Raw genomic sequence first — 12001 nt, forward strand, 5'->3', positions numbered from 1 at the left:
TACAAATTGAAATAGAATTAATTATTTAATTAATCCCTTAATCGAATTTGGATTACGGGGTGTCACAGATCATCCTCCACAACAAGATATTCATAACTCCAACAAACAATCATCACAATATAGCAATCAATTCAAGCCAATCATCACAATAGCAATGTTCACAACAATCCTAATCTCAAGAATTTAGCCACTCATGCTCAAAATCAACAATCTAAGCATATGCAAGGTAAACATCATCAAAATAAAGCAATAAGAGAATAGGTTAAGAGTTTACCTAAAATTGCATCCTAGATTGTCAATCCAACGGATTAGAGATGAAGATCTTGCAAGATGATGCTTGGATCTTCTCTTCTCTTTACAAAATTGATAGAGTTTTTGGCTAAAATCTAGTGAGAGAAAATGTAGAAACTACTGTAGATCTAAGAACTAAGAAAACTTCTCTCTAAAATTGTGTCTCTCTCTAAAAATCTCTCTCAAAATCCTACTACTCCTCCTACCAAATGAGGCAAAATTTGCCTTAAATCTGCCTGAGCTCCATTTGGCCTCCCATTTACGCGGCTTACCACTGCGTGACACGGGCGTAAATGGGAAATAAAGCCCTTACGCGCACGCTTCTCTTCCTAGTTGCTGATTTACGCAATCCCTTTACGCCGTAAGCACGACGTAAATGGGGAATAAATCCCTTTCCGTGCGCGCTTTGCTTCAGCCTTTTTACGCAGCTACTTACGCTGTGAGGCTGGCGTAAATGGAAAATAATTCTCCTTTTCCGCCTCACGTACGTGGATATGGCGTGATTGGTGCCTTGGATGTGCATTTCCTTTGGCTTTGACGTTTTTATCCTCTTTTGCCACTTTTCTTGCCCAAAAAACACCTAAAAGCATGAAAAGTACATTTGGGAAGGTGTCTCCGTGCTAAATCGCGTTTATAAGATAAATTAATATAAAGCTCATGACTTTAAGGCTAAAACATGCGAAAGCACCCTCAAAGTGCTCCCCGAAACTAGCACCTTTTGACTCTTATCACTGATACTGAAAGGCTTGCATTGTCTTCTAATTGGTGACAGTTGCCTAGTGTGGTGGCACTGGTGGAAAGGTGGGCATGGATGGTGGTGGTGGATCCATGTCAATCCCTTCGGGTAGGGGAGGAATCTCCAATGTTAGGACATCTTCCTTGCTCAAATATCTCATCACACACTCATGCAAATGAATCTCTCGGTACAACAAGGCATTGAATCCGAGCCCACAGCATAACCAGTTAACTAGTGGCCCGACATAAATTGTTTGTACATTGTCCTTGCACTGTGTCTCGAGCCACTTCTTGCAAAACATCCCCATATTAATGGGGTTCCTGGTATCCCTGCTCCATAAAGCCAAGAGATCTGTGCAGTAGACCTTGTTATAGTCCGTCCTCCGTCCGCCCCAAGAAAATGCTAGCATGCATCTCACCACCTTCAAATCATTCCTAGAAATCGGCTGCCCGTGTACTCTCGATCCTTGCCATTGAATTCCCGGTCGTGAGATCTATGCCCAGTAGTCATTCGAGATTCGCTCATTCTCAAAATCAATTGGCAAGTTCCTATACCAGTCGTCCTCCTGCTCCTCCGGGGTGTAAAGACCCAATGACGGCCCTAGGTCATTGACCAAAATGTGATAGTATGTGTTGAACACTCCGAACTTTATTGTAGGACCCGTGAGATCCTTCGGTCTCCCTGTAATCTCCAAACTAACCACGAACTCATACACCACTGGCCTATATGTGTCGTCTCTCCACTCAACAATTCGACTCCAGTAGGTTTGGTTCATGAGCCTTTCCACCTCCTCCCCGCATCCAAACGAATCCAAGAGAGGTGGGTGAATGAAGTTCCAAGTGATCACCGACTTTGCTTTGAAGTGCTCAAGCCTTACTAGTATTTCACCTTGAAAATCCACATGCCTCGGAATCACTTCTTCTTGGGCCATGTTCGTCTCCTCATTGCCACTTCTACCACATATCTCTTCCTCTTGCCTACTTGATTCTCTTTCTTCCCTTCTTCTCTTAGATGTGGTGTTCCTTGTCCTCCTCATTCTCTATTCAACAAAAATTTTCAAGCATAATACAATATTCACATTCAAGGATCCACACAAAAATTAGTCAAGAGAATCAAGCATTTGCATTTTATCATCAAGTATGAAGAGAGCATAAAGTATTGACATTTCAATTCAAGAACATTTTAATCACACCCCTTCAACGAAAAAAACAAGTAGCCACATTTTTTCAATCAATTCTACCAAATGGACACTACCAAAAGCTCAACAAATTACATTCAACTTTACAACAACATTTTTCTTTCTTTCCAAATTCAATTACAAAATAATATATAGGACAGACAATTAAATTTCAAAATGACATGAACATGGAGATATTCATACCATGGACCCCAAATCCACAGAATAATTTGCCAGTTCTCCCTGGATGCCTGTTATCACATGAGTGCGGGCAAAGGTGGGTCGCGTACTCACGTGTTACCATGAATAGTCTATTTTAATTATTTCTCATCAGTGGCCAGGCCAGCTCTTTATTATTAAGGCCGACAAGCTAGCTGCGCTGTTCAAAACATCCATGTCTAACATTATTTCTGCTCCATTGTTCTTGTGCTTCTTAACTTTTGCACTTGCTGGGTTGGTCGTCAGTGTGCACGATGCTGAGTTCTACCTCATCAACAAACCAAATTTCTCCGTCAAGCTAACCAACTATGGCGCAAGAGTTGTATCAGTCATCCTTCCTGACAAGAATGGTACGTAGTATATGTATATCAACCCCAATACAATCATCCATCTTTTTCTACTTCATTTCATCCATGGAGTCCGATCTACAGATCATTCTTACCATTTTATCTGTAAATTTTAATAATTTTTAGGGAAGCTGACAGATGTTGTTCTTGGGTACGACACGACCGAGGAGTACGAGGTAAGTTTCAATGATGGCCGGTTTTGGAGTTCAACATTTCGTGTCTATGTTCCTTAGTTTTACCGTATTCATAACTCAGTCGCCATTGATTTTACGAGCTGAGCTAGCATATCAAATCTAGATCTGATCCAACTATTATTTTATTCAACTTTTAAAAATTAAAAATTTATAAAGTAAATATATTTGTTTATAATTGTATACGTTGGGAATTTGTTCACGTGCTTGAATATGGTGCAGAATGATGAGTCAAATTTTGGGGCCATTGTGGGAAGGGTGGCCAACAGGATCGGTGGGGCTCAGTTCACTCTCAATGGAACCCTCTACAAGCTTATTGCTAACGATGGAAACAACACACTTCATGGTAAAATATATATATATATAGCTCCTAGCTACCCTTCTTTAATTTGACCATTAATACACTCATACATAAATACATATTCATGAATTAACATATCTTGTTAAGGTTGATGTGTTTAGTGTGTTAAGTGTGTGAATATTTGGGAGTACTTGTATTTGTATGTTCAACACACTTGTCTGTTTTGAGTAACTCCTAAATTATGGGTATTTTTATATAATGGTATTGTTTGGTAAATGGCTGTTAGCTGTTATTAGCTTATTAGATTAATTAGAGGATATAACTAGTTAATAACATTAACTTATTGTAGAAATGTGTTTCGTAAATTATTTGTTAGCTGATAGCTATTTGGTATAATTTACTTTCTCAAAAAGCTAATTGAAAAAGTTGCTTTGAGTAGTTTTTTGAATTTTAGTATTTTTTGAGTTACAAAAAAGCTAATTAATCAAACACTTATATTGATCTTTTAACCAAATCAAAAAACTAATAGTGATCAAATAAGCCAAAATTAGCCTATAAGACTAACTATTTTACCAAACAGAGCCAATGACTTGTGACATCTCTTTTTCATTACAAGAAAAAAAAAATTATCTACAGCAAGATTCATTGATAAATCATCAAAATTTAAAATTATTTAATTTACTAACGAATTTCTTTAGCTAATTTTTGAAACCAATTTCTTTAGCTAATTAAAACATTAAAATTTGTAATTTGTAGTTATTTAATTCGTAACTAAATCCGTTGGTATTTCTTGTTTTCTTGTAGTGTTTGTAACAACGTGTATCCACATTTTTATGGTCAATTTGTACTAGTGAGTAGTGAGGGTGATTTGTTATATATAAAATGACTCAATAATGTAGTCACCAAATTTTGCCTTCATCAGACCTCTCAATTATTAGATTAACCATTTGTCTTCTTGCACAGATTGTCTTTTAGGTAAGATGACTGAATTCCATCTAGCTGTAAAAATGTTATTAAGTTATGGAGTTAATTTCAATTTTTTTCTTATATTTATAGATGACAATCCACTTTTAATTCTTTTTTTATCAAAACATCTACATTTAATTGGTCCTAGTATTATTTTGACATGACTATTTTTTATTCTCTATCAACAAAACAGTTTTAATGTCGTTAAATACAAAGACATTTCGGTGCTCAATTATGAATTTCTTTTAAAAAAATAAACATAAAAATATAGTGGGGTCAACTCACTTTGTATAAAAATGATCAAAATACCTTTGCACTTTGTATTTAACGAACCGACCTATACATGCCCTGGCTAAGGCGGTTTGCTCTCGGCCTCTGAAGCTAGTCCTGTGTTCTGGGAGGCCACGCACCCGTATAATATCCTCGATTTGATTTAATATATTTTGTTGTGTTGGCTTAAAAAAAAAAAAAAAAGCTCTTATCTACCATCTTTGACCATTAATACACACATGCATGCATAAATACATATTCGTGGAAATAACATACCTTGCCAAGGTTGATGTGTTTTGTGTGTGTGTGTGAATATTTGGGAGTACATGTATGTTTGATAAACTTGTCAAATTTATTTTATTTTTTTTGTAATAACAGATGTCTAAAGTCTCAGTTTTTTTTTTTTTAATGATGACTTTACGTGTCTATTTTTCACCACCCAAAAAAAAAAAAAAATGACAGCAAAATTTGTTGATAAATCACCAAAATTCGTAAGTATTTAATTTTTCAATGAATTTCTATAACTAAGATATTAAAATCTAATGGTATTTAATTCGTAGCTAACTCTGTTAGTATTTTTTTTTTCTTGTAACGTTTGCAAGGTTGCAAAAATCGCTAGGCCCTAGCGCTGATTTTTTTTTCTTTTAAAAATTTTAATTTTTTTAAAAAAATTAGTAAAATCCCGCCTAGGTTGCCTAGACGCCCGCCTAGGCCGTTTAGACGGCCGCCTAGACCTATTCAGCGCCTAGAGCGCCTAGGCGGCTGATCGCCTAGAACGGCGATTCCGCCGAATTTCTAGGCGGTTGGCCGCCGCTGCCTAACGCCTAGGCGCGATTTTTGCAACATTGAACGTTTGTAACAACAACATGCAATGACACATTTTTTGTGGGTTGGTCAATTCTGTATTAGTGAGGATAATTTGTTAAAGATAAAGACCCTATTTGGTAAAATAGTTAGTCTATAGGTCAATTTTAATTTATTTGACTACTATTAGCTATTTGACTTGGTTAAAAAATCAATATATGTGTTTGGTTAATTGGTTTTTTTTTTTTTTTTTTTTTTTTTTTTTTTTTTTTTTTTTTTTCTTTTTTGTAATTCCAAAATGCTAAAATTGAAAAAGCTACTCAAAACAACTTTTTCAATTAGTTTTTTGAGAAAAGAAATTATACCAAACAGCGATCAGCTAACAGCTAATTTACCAAATATCTTTCTACAATCAGCTAATGTTATCACCTAGTTATACCCTATAATTAACCTAATAAGTTAACAGCTAACAACCATTTACCAACAAGGACCAAAATGAGTCAGTAATTGTAGTATTGAATCCTTGATATGATGGAATGCATGGTTGTATCAAAAGTTGGAGTCAATAATTACATTAGCACTAGTGTGGCTCTTTTTGAGAAAATGTCACATGATCGGAGTATTAACTTTTTGGACTACAACTAACAGAGAAAAAAATATATTGAACATATATTACACTGTAATAGAATCAGATCAAAAGTATTAAAAAAAAAAAATTAACCATTATATTTATCATTTTACATAGACGATGGTCTTTTAGGTTAGATGAATACTCGACTCCATCTAATTGTAAAAATATTATTAAGTTTTAAAGTTTAAACATATAGACGGTGACAAATTCTAGTTGTAGGTAGTAGTTCCCTCAACACATATACAAAGTATATTATAAACAGAAAAGAAAAGTATATTACATACACGCATGTGTTTCAATGAGCTGAGGACTTTTAGAAATTTACTAATAATAATTTAAAATTAACAGTGTTTTATTTTTTTCAATAGATTTTGAAGGAGTAATACTAAAAACCTCTAATATTTTTCGACTCCAATTCATCTCTCATGACCTGGCAAATTTTTTAAAAATTTAAATTCAATTTTTAATAAGTGATGTGCCGGGTCAACCAATTCAGGCAAATTATGTTGTGCAACCGTGTGCACCATGGTGCACACTGTTCTATGTTCATAATTACTTAATTATATGTTCATAATTATAAAGCTATATATTTATAATTTTTGAACTTCATATTCATAATTATTGAACTCTATATTTACAATCACAGAACTCTATGTGCATAATTTTCGATGTTCATATTCCCAATTGTCGAACTCTGTATTCACAAATCACTGAACTATATGTTCATAATTTGATAATTATACAGTTTAAAAATTATGAATCTACTGTATAGAAATTATGAATCTATAGTAAAGAAATTATGAATTGAAACCGCGTGCACCTTACACACATCATGATGTTTCACCAATTCATGCCACCCAATGAATGGATATCAGGAGAAAAAATATTGGAGGTGAAATTTATGTTAGGAGGGGAAGAAAGCATTCATGGTATTCTATATATACATGTGATGTAGGTGGCCCCAAAGGAATTAGCAAGGTTTATTGGAAGGTTAAGAAGCACGAGGAAAGTTGCATCACTTTCACTTACCACAGCCCCGATGGTGACCAAGGTGAGCATACATACATACATATATTTTATTTACTGATTTATATATCAAAACTCAAAAGTTTAATTTTTTTTTTTTTAACTAATTATTTACTGTTCAAAGAAAAAACATAATCTGGGCCTTTATAATGTAGGATTTCCCGGAGATGTAATCGCCGATATAACATATACTATAAAGGAAAACCCATACAAACTGATAGTGAAAATGAATGCAAAGGCTGTGAACAAGCCCACTCCGGTGAACCTGGCACACCACAGCTACTGGAACCTGGGAGGTCACGACAGTGGGGATATATTGTCGGAAAAGCTTCACATATTTGCCTCCCAAATCACCCCTGTCGACTCCGACCTGATTCCCACCGGCGAAATCGTGCCCATCAACAACACGGCCTACGATTTTCTTGAACCGCGCGGAGTCGGAGCCCAAATGGCTAAACTTCCGGAGGGGTCCGGCGGGTTCGACATCAACTACGCCCTCGACGGGGAAGTTGGGAAGAGGAAGACGGTGGCGGAGGTGTACGATGAGAGGAGCGGGATTGGGATGGAGATGAAGGCGAGTGGGGCGGCGGGGGTGCAGTTCTATACGGCGAATCACTTGGAGGGTGTGAAGGGGAAAGGCGGAGCGGTGTATGAGTCGCATGGTGCGTTGTGTTTGGAGACTCAGGGGTTCCCAGATGCTGTGAATCACCCCAACTTTCCGTCCACCATTGTTACTCCGGAACGCCCCTACCACCATACAATGCACATTACTCTCAGAGTCCATAACCCCAGAAGTTTAAGGGCGCTTGAATCATTTGACTCTCTACCTGTTTGATCCGGCCAAGAGCGTCTATGTTTTTTTTTTTTTTTTTTTTTTTCTTTCAATTCATTCCCACCACTTGTTTCGCCTGATATTAATAAAATAAATAAACTCAATCTAATTATATTTAAACCTTTAAAATTATGTTTGTTTCTTGGGACAATAACTTATTGGATCAGAGCTTAATTTATGTTATCATAGTTGTTTGAACCTTAAATTATATATACGTGTAAGCTCAAGTGTTCGTTTTATGGTCAATTCGTTAGGGGTTAACGACTAATATAACATAAACCCATTGTTGGTTTTGAACATCCGAATTCGTCTATCGGTGGGCCAACACTACCAAAAATACTAGGCAAAGTTACCGGAAACAAGGATATAGCTCTCAAACTCACGCGTGTATTTAGAATGCTCAATCCCCTCTACAGTGCCTTCTCAGGCTTTTTATACACACTAGGGTGACCGTTACACTCAGTCACTCATTAATGTAATAAATTAAGTAATTAGTGTTTTAAATGCCATAAATGCCACTAATCATGAGATATAACTCCGGCTCCCCATCTCCTTTATGATGGTTCATCTCTCTTAACGGCCGATCTCATCATTGTCAATATCTCGCTGCCTTAATTAATTGTGCCATTATTACCCTCTCGCCGAGTACTTCTGTAACACCCCGAAAATTTTAAACTTTTGAAGCTTATATAATAAAGGTAAATGCTCATAAATCCAAAAACATACATAAGAGTACGGGGTGCTATGCCACACCTGAGCTAGAGAACTCAGGTGCACAGGCTTACTTCTAGAATCCTCAAATAGTATCAATACATAAACATGGCACGCAGGCCGAAATGGAAACTATCTACTCTATGCTCCGAATCTCTAGCGCGCTCCAGTGTCTAATCATCTGTGCCTGAAAGCCAAATATATCTGTTCAACGAGAGATGCTGGTAACCCACTCCAACGCGTTGAAATACAGTACATATAGATATATACATAGATATAAGAAAAACCATTTCGAAGCATGAAGATATATCCTAAGAGACTCTAGCTTTTAAAACAAGGAATAGACTCGACAGATAGGGATAAACACAGTCAACAGTCATAACCAAGCATATACAATTCACTAGCATGTATCCTATGGTCACGCTTTCACATCATAACATTCATAACATCAAACCATCCATATCTCCTCACATAGCACACTTTGATGGCGCCACAGGACCAATCGCATGCCCATACATGAGGGTCAGCGCATATAGCTCTGACACGGCCCCGTAGCACCCTACCTCGTATCGCAACACGAAGGGGTCGATCGCAACTGACCGATGAACCGCAGCTCATCATAATGTTTGATCGCAACCAAACAATGGACCGCAGCCCAAGAGTAGTCATCTGACCGCAGCCAGGAATATGAACCTCAGCTCATGTAAAACGTTTGATCGTAACCAAACGGTGGACCGCAGCCCGGGAGTGTAAATCTGACCGCAGCCAGCTTCTGAACCGCAGCTCAGGAATAACCAATTTGATCGCAACCAAATTGGGGTATCATGCACACGTAACACATAACAAGTACATGCAACCCACATTGACACATTGGGAAGGGGGAGAAATCGTATAATGAAACCTATGCGTGATCATTCACATACTAGGAATAATCTTAAGGGGTTCATACTTCTTTCACCTAGGTCCACGGGATACCAATTCAACTAGCATGCAATATATAAGACTCGTTTATCCTACGAACGGTACCTGAAACATCAAACCAGACATAGGCACGATAGACGGAGTCCGTTGGGACACCACGGGGGTCGGGGGAACATCAAACGGGGAAGCCGGGATCCCGAAGTGGGGGAGTTTCCAGCGGGTAGCCGGTGGGTGAAGGGTCACCCGCCGGCGACAAGTTCTCCGGGCAGCGGGTGCCCGACTGCCCGCCGGCTGCACGCTGCCGGCGACGTCGATTCTGGCCGCGGGTAGGTGGCGGGTCCCCTACCCCCCACTGACTCTCTTTCACAATAAACGCTCCGGGATCCATTGTGGAACCCGAAACCATGCTCAGACACTTTTAAACGCAATCGATGACACCACGTAGACAATTAACGGATCAAAAGCGAGAAACGTAAGGCACGTACTCTATCATGCTTCCTAAATACAATTAACGCCCAAACATGCGAATCCCCACCCAACATATCAAGAATAACCCCACACGAGTTTCACGATACATCCTAGGGCTCTAATCATATTTAAATCATCAAGAACGTAATTCAACCTTTAACATCAAGAACCAATACAATTCGTCAAGAATATCACATAATCATCAAGAATCCGAATTCCTCAAGAATGTCACACAATCATCAAGAAACCCTTATCATCATCAAGATTATCAAGATAAAACCATATCACCCATTATCAAGATCACATAATCAACAATTCATCAAGACACAAGAATATAGGGGGATGCCTAAGATGGAGATCATAGCTAAGAAAATAGGTTTTGTTGAGACATGAGTTACCTCTTAGCCTTAATTAATTTCCTTGGCTATGAAGGGTCTTTCTCTAAGTCTTTCTTCTTTCTTGATCCCTCCTAGGGGAATTCTTGGAACTCCTTGTGTGGTGAGAGATTATTGTGGTGGGGGTTCTAGGTGCCTCCTATGTCCCCTATTTATATATCTAAGAGTCCTAATTGGGGCCCAAATACTATAGGCTTGCTAACTCTATTCCTTTTAGGACTAGGGGTTGGGTTTAGAGGTGAGGGTCCACGGACTATGGTGGGCCTTTTCCTAATTAATTATTGTAATTTAATTCTTTCTTTGGATAATTGGTTAAATGATTAATTGATTTTAGGGGTCGTAACACGGGGTGTTACAACTTCAGTCACTCTTCACTCGGTCTCATCTAGCCGACACCTTCTATCACGGAATCGGACCTACTGGAGCTCTGTGAGGCTGGTTGACGCACTTGCACTGCTTCTCTAACCAACTGACTAACTCGTACTTCCTTCCTTCTCAATTGGTTGGATCATCTAACCTTCCACTCCTCAGCCTGAATGGTTCATCCACCCCTTCTATCTCTTAATCCGGATGATATCTTTATCTGCTCAACTCCTCTAACTAATTAGGTGAGCCACTCAGCCTTACCAGATAGATCGACTAACACTCTCATCTATTACCTTGATCCAAAAGCCTCATCTACTCATCTAGGTCTTTGAACATGCCTAGGTCGAATCCTCGAAGGTTATGCTAACTCCTTCTTTATTTACCTTTGATTCCCCATCTGACCTGATTGTTCGAGTCGTTGTGTTCCACCCATCGTACTTACCCGTTTTCCTTGTTCCGTCTGCTAGTATTATCCTTTCGTGCTTGGGCCCATATTCCATCATCTAGTCCCTCACTTTTTCTTACTTGGGCAGCTCGGTACAGGAAAGAATTGCTCTTCCCTTCCTGAATCTTAAGGTTCTTTTTCTGACTCTCTCCCTCCCGATACATACTTGTCAACAATATAACTATTCAAGTCGTCTTTTATCAACCTTAACACTGTTTGCCATTTTTCCCCACTCTTTTTACAAAGAGGCGGGCGGTTGATTGAGCGCTGACTCCTTTCGCAGACCAACCTTCCAACCTTTTGACATATTTTGCCCACTCCTTTTACAAGAAGGCGCGGTTGACTAAGCACCGACTCCTCTTACAAGCCTCCAACCAACCTTAACACCAATTGCCATCTTTTCCCGACTCCTTTTACAAGGAGGCGCGGTTGACTAAGCGCCAACTCCTTTTATAGGCCTCCAGCCAACCTTAACCACTTGGATCTTTTGCACACTCCTTTTACAAGGTGGCGAGCTTGACTGAACGTCGAATCCTTTTACAAGCCTCCAGCCAACCTCAACCCTAACTAGTATCTTTTCCGACTCCATTTACAAGGAGGCGCAGTTGACTGGGCGCTGACTCCTTTTACAGGCATCCAGCCATAGCCACTTGGATCTTTTTCACACTCCTTTTACAAAGATGCGAAGTTGACTGGGCACCGACTCCTTTTACAAGCCTCTAGCCAACCTCAACCCTAACTAACATCTTTTCCCGACTCCTTTTACAAGAAGGTGTAGTTGACTGAGCGCCGAGTCCTTTTACAGTCCTCTAGCCAACCTTCATCACACTTCTTCCTTCTGACCCCCTCACACAGTCGTCTAGCGAAACTCCAATCATCAAACTTTTCCGATCAGTTTCTTGAC

The 12001-nt window shown here is 38.8% G+C and overlaps 1 protein-coding gene across 1 annotated transcript; it reads left to right on the forward strand.

Moving 5' to 3' along the window:
• The first annotated feature begins 2553 nt into the window (after positions 1 to 2553).
• LOC109152018 (aldose 1-epimerase-like) lies at positions 2554 to 7903 on the forward strand. The gene is made up of 5 exons (XM_019299603.1): positions 2554 to 2773; positions 2897 to 2946; positions 3184 to 3307; positions 6889 to 6984; positions 7115 to 7903. The coding sequence occupies exons 1-5, from the start codon at positions 2599 to 2601 to the stop codon at positions 7792 to 7794; spliced, it is 1125 nt and encodes a 374-aa protein (XP_019155148.1). The 5' UTR covers positions 2554 to 2598; the 3' UTR covers positions 7795 to 7903.
• Positions 7904 to 12001: the final 4098 nt, after the last annotated feature.

Source organism: Ipomoea nil, unplaced genomic scaffold (genome assembly GCF_001879475.1).
Source record: "Ipomoea nil cultivar Tokyo-kokei standard unplaced genomic scaffold, Asagao_1.1 scaffold2360, whole genome shotgun sequence".
In the NCBI taxonomy this organism is placed as follows: Eukaryota; Viridiplantae; Streptophyta; class Magnoliopsida; order Solanales; family Convolvulaceae; genus Ipomoea; species Ipomoea nil.

Coding starts and splice junctions, on each gene's coding strand:
- LOC109152018 (XM_019299603.1), top strand. CDS start 2,599: ATGTCTAACATTATTTCTGCTCCATTGTTCTTGTGCTTCTTAACTTTT. Junction 2,947..3,183: donor ACACGACCGAGGAGTACGAG/GTAAGTTTCAAT, acceptor AATATGGTGCAG/AATGATGAGTCAAATTTTGG. Junction 3,308..6,888: donor TGGAAACAACACACTTCATG/GTAAAATATATA, acceptor CATGTGATGTAG/GTGGCCCCAAAGGAATTAGC.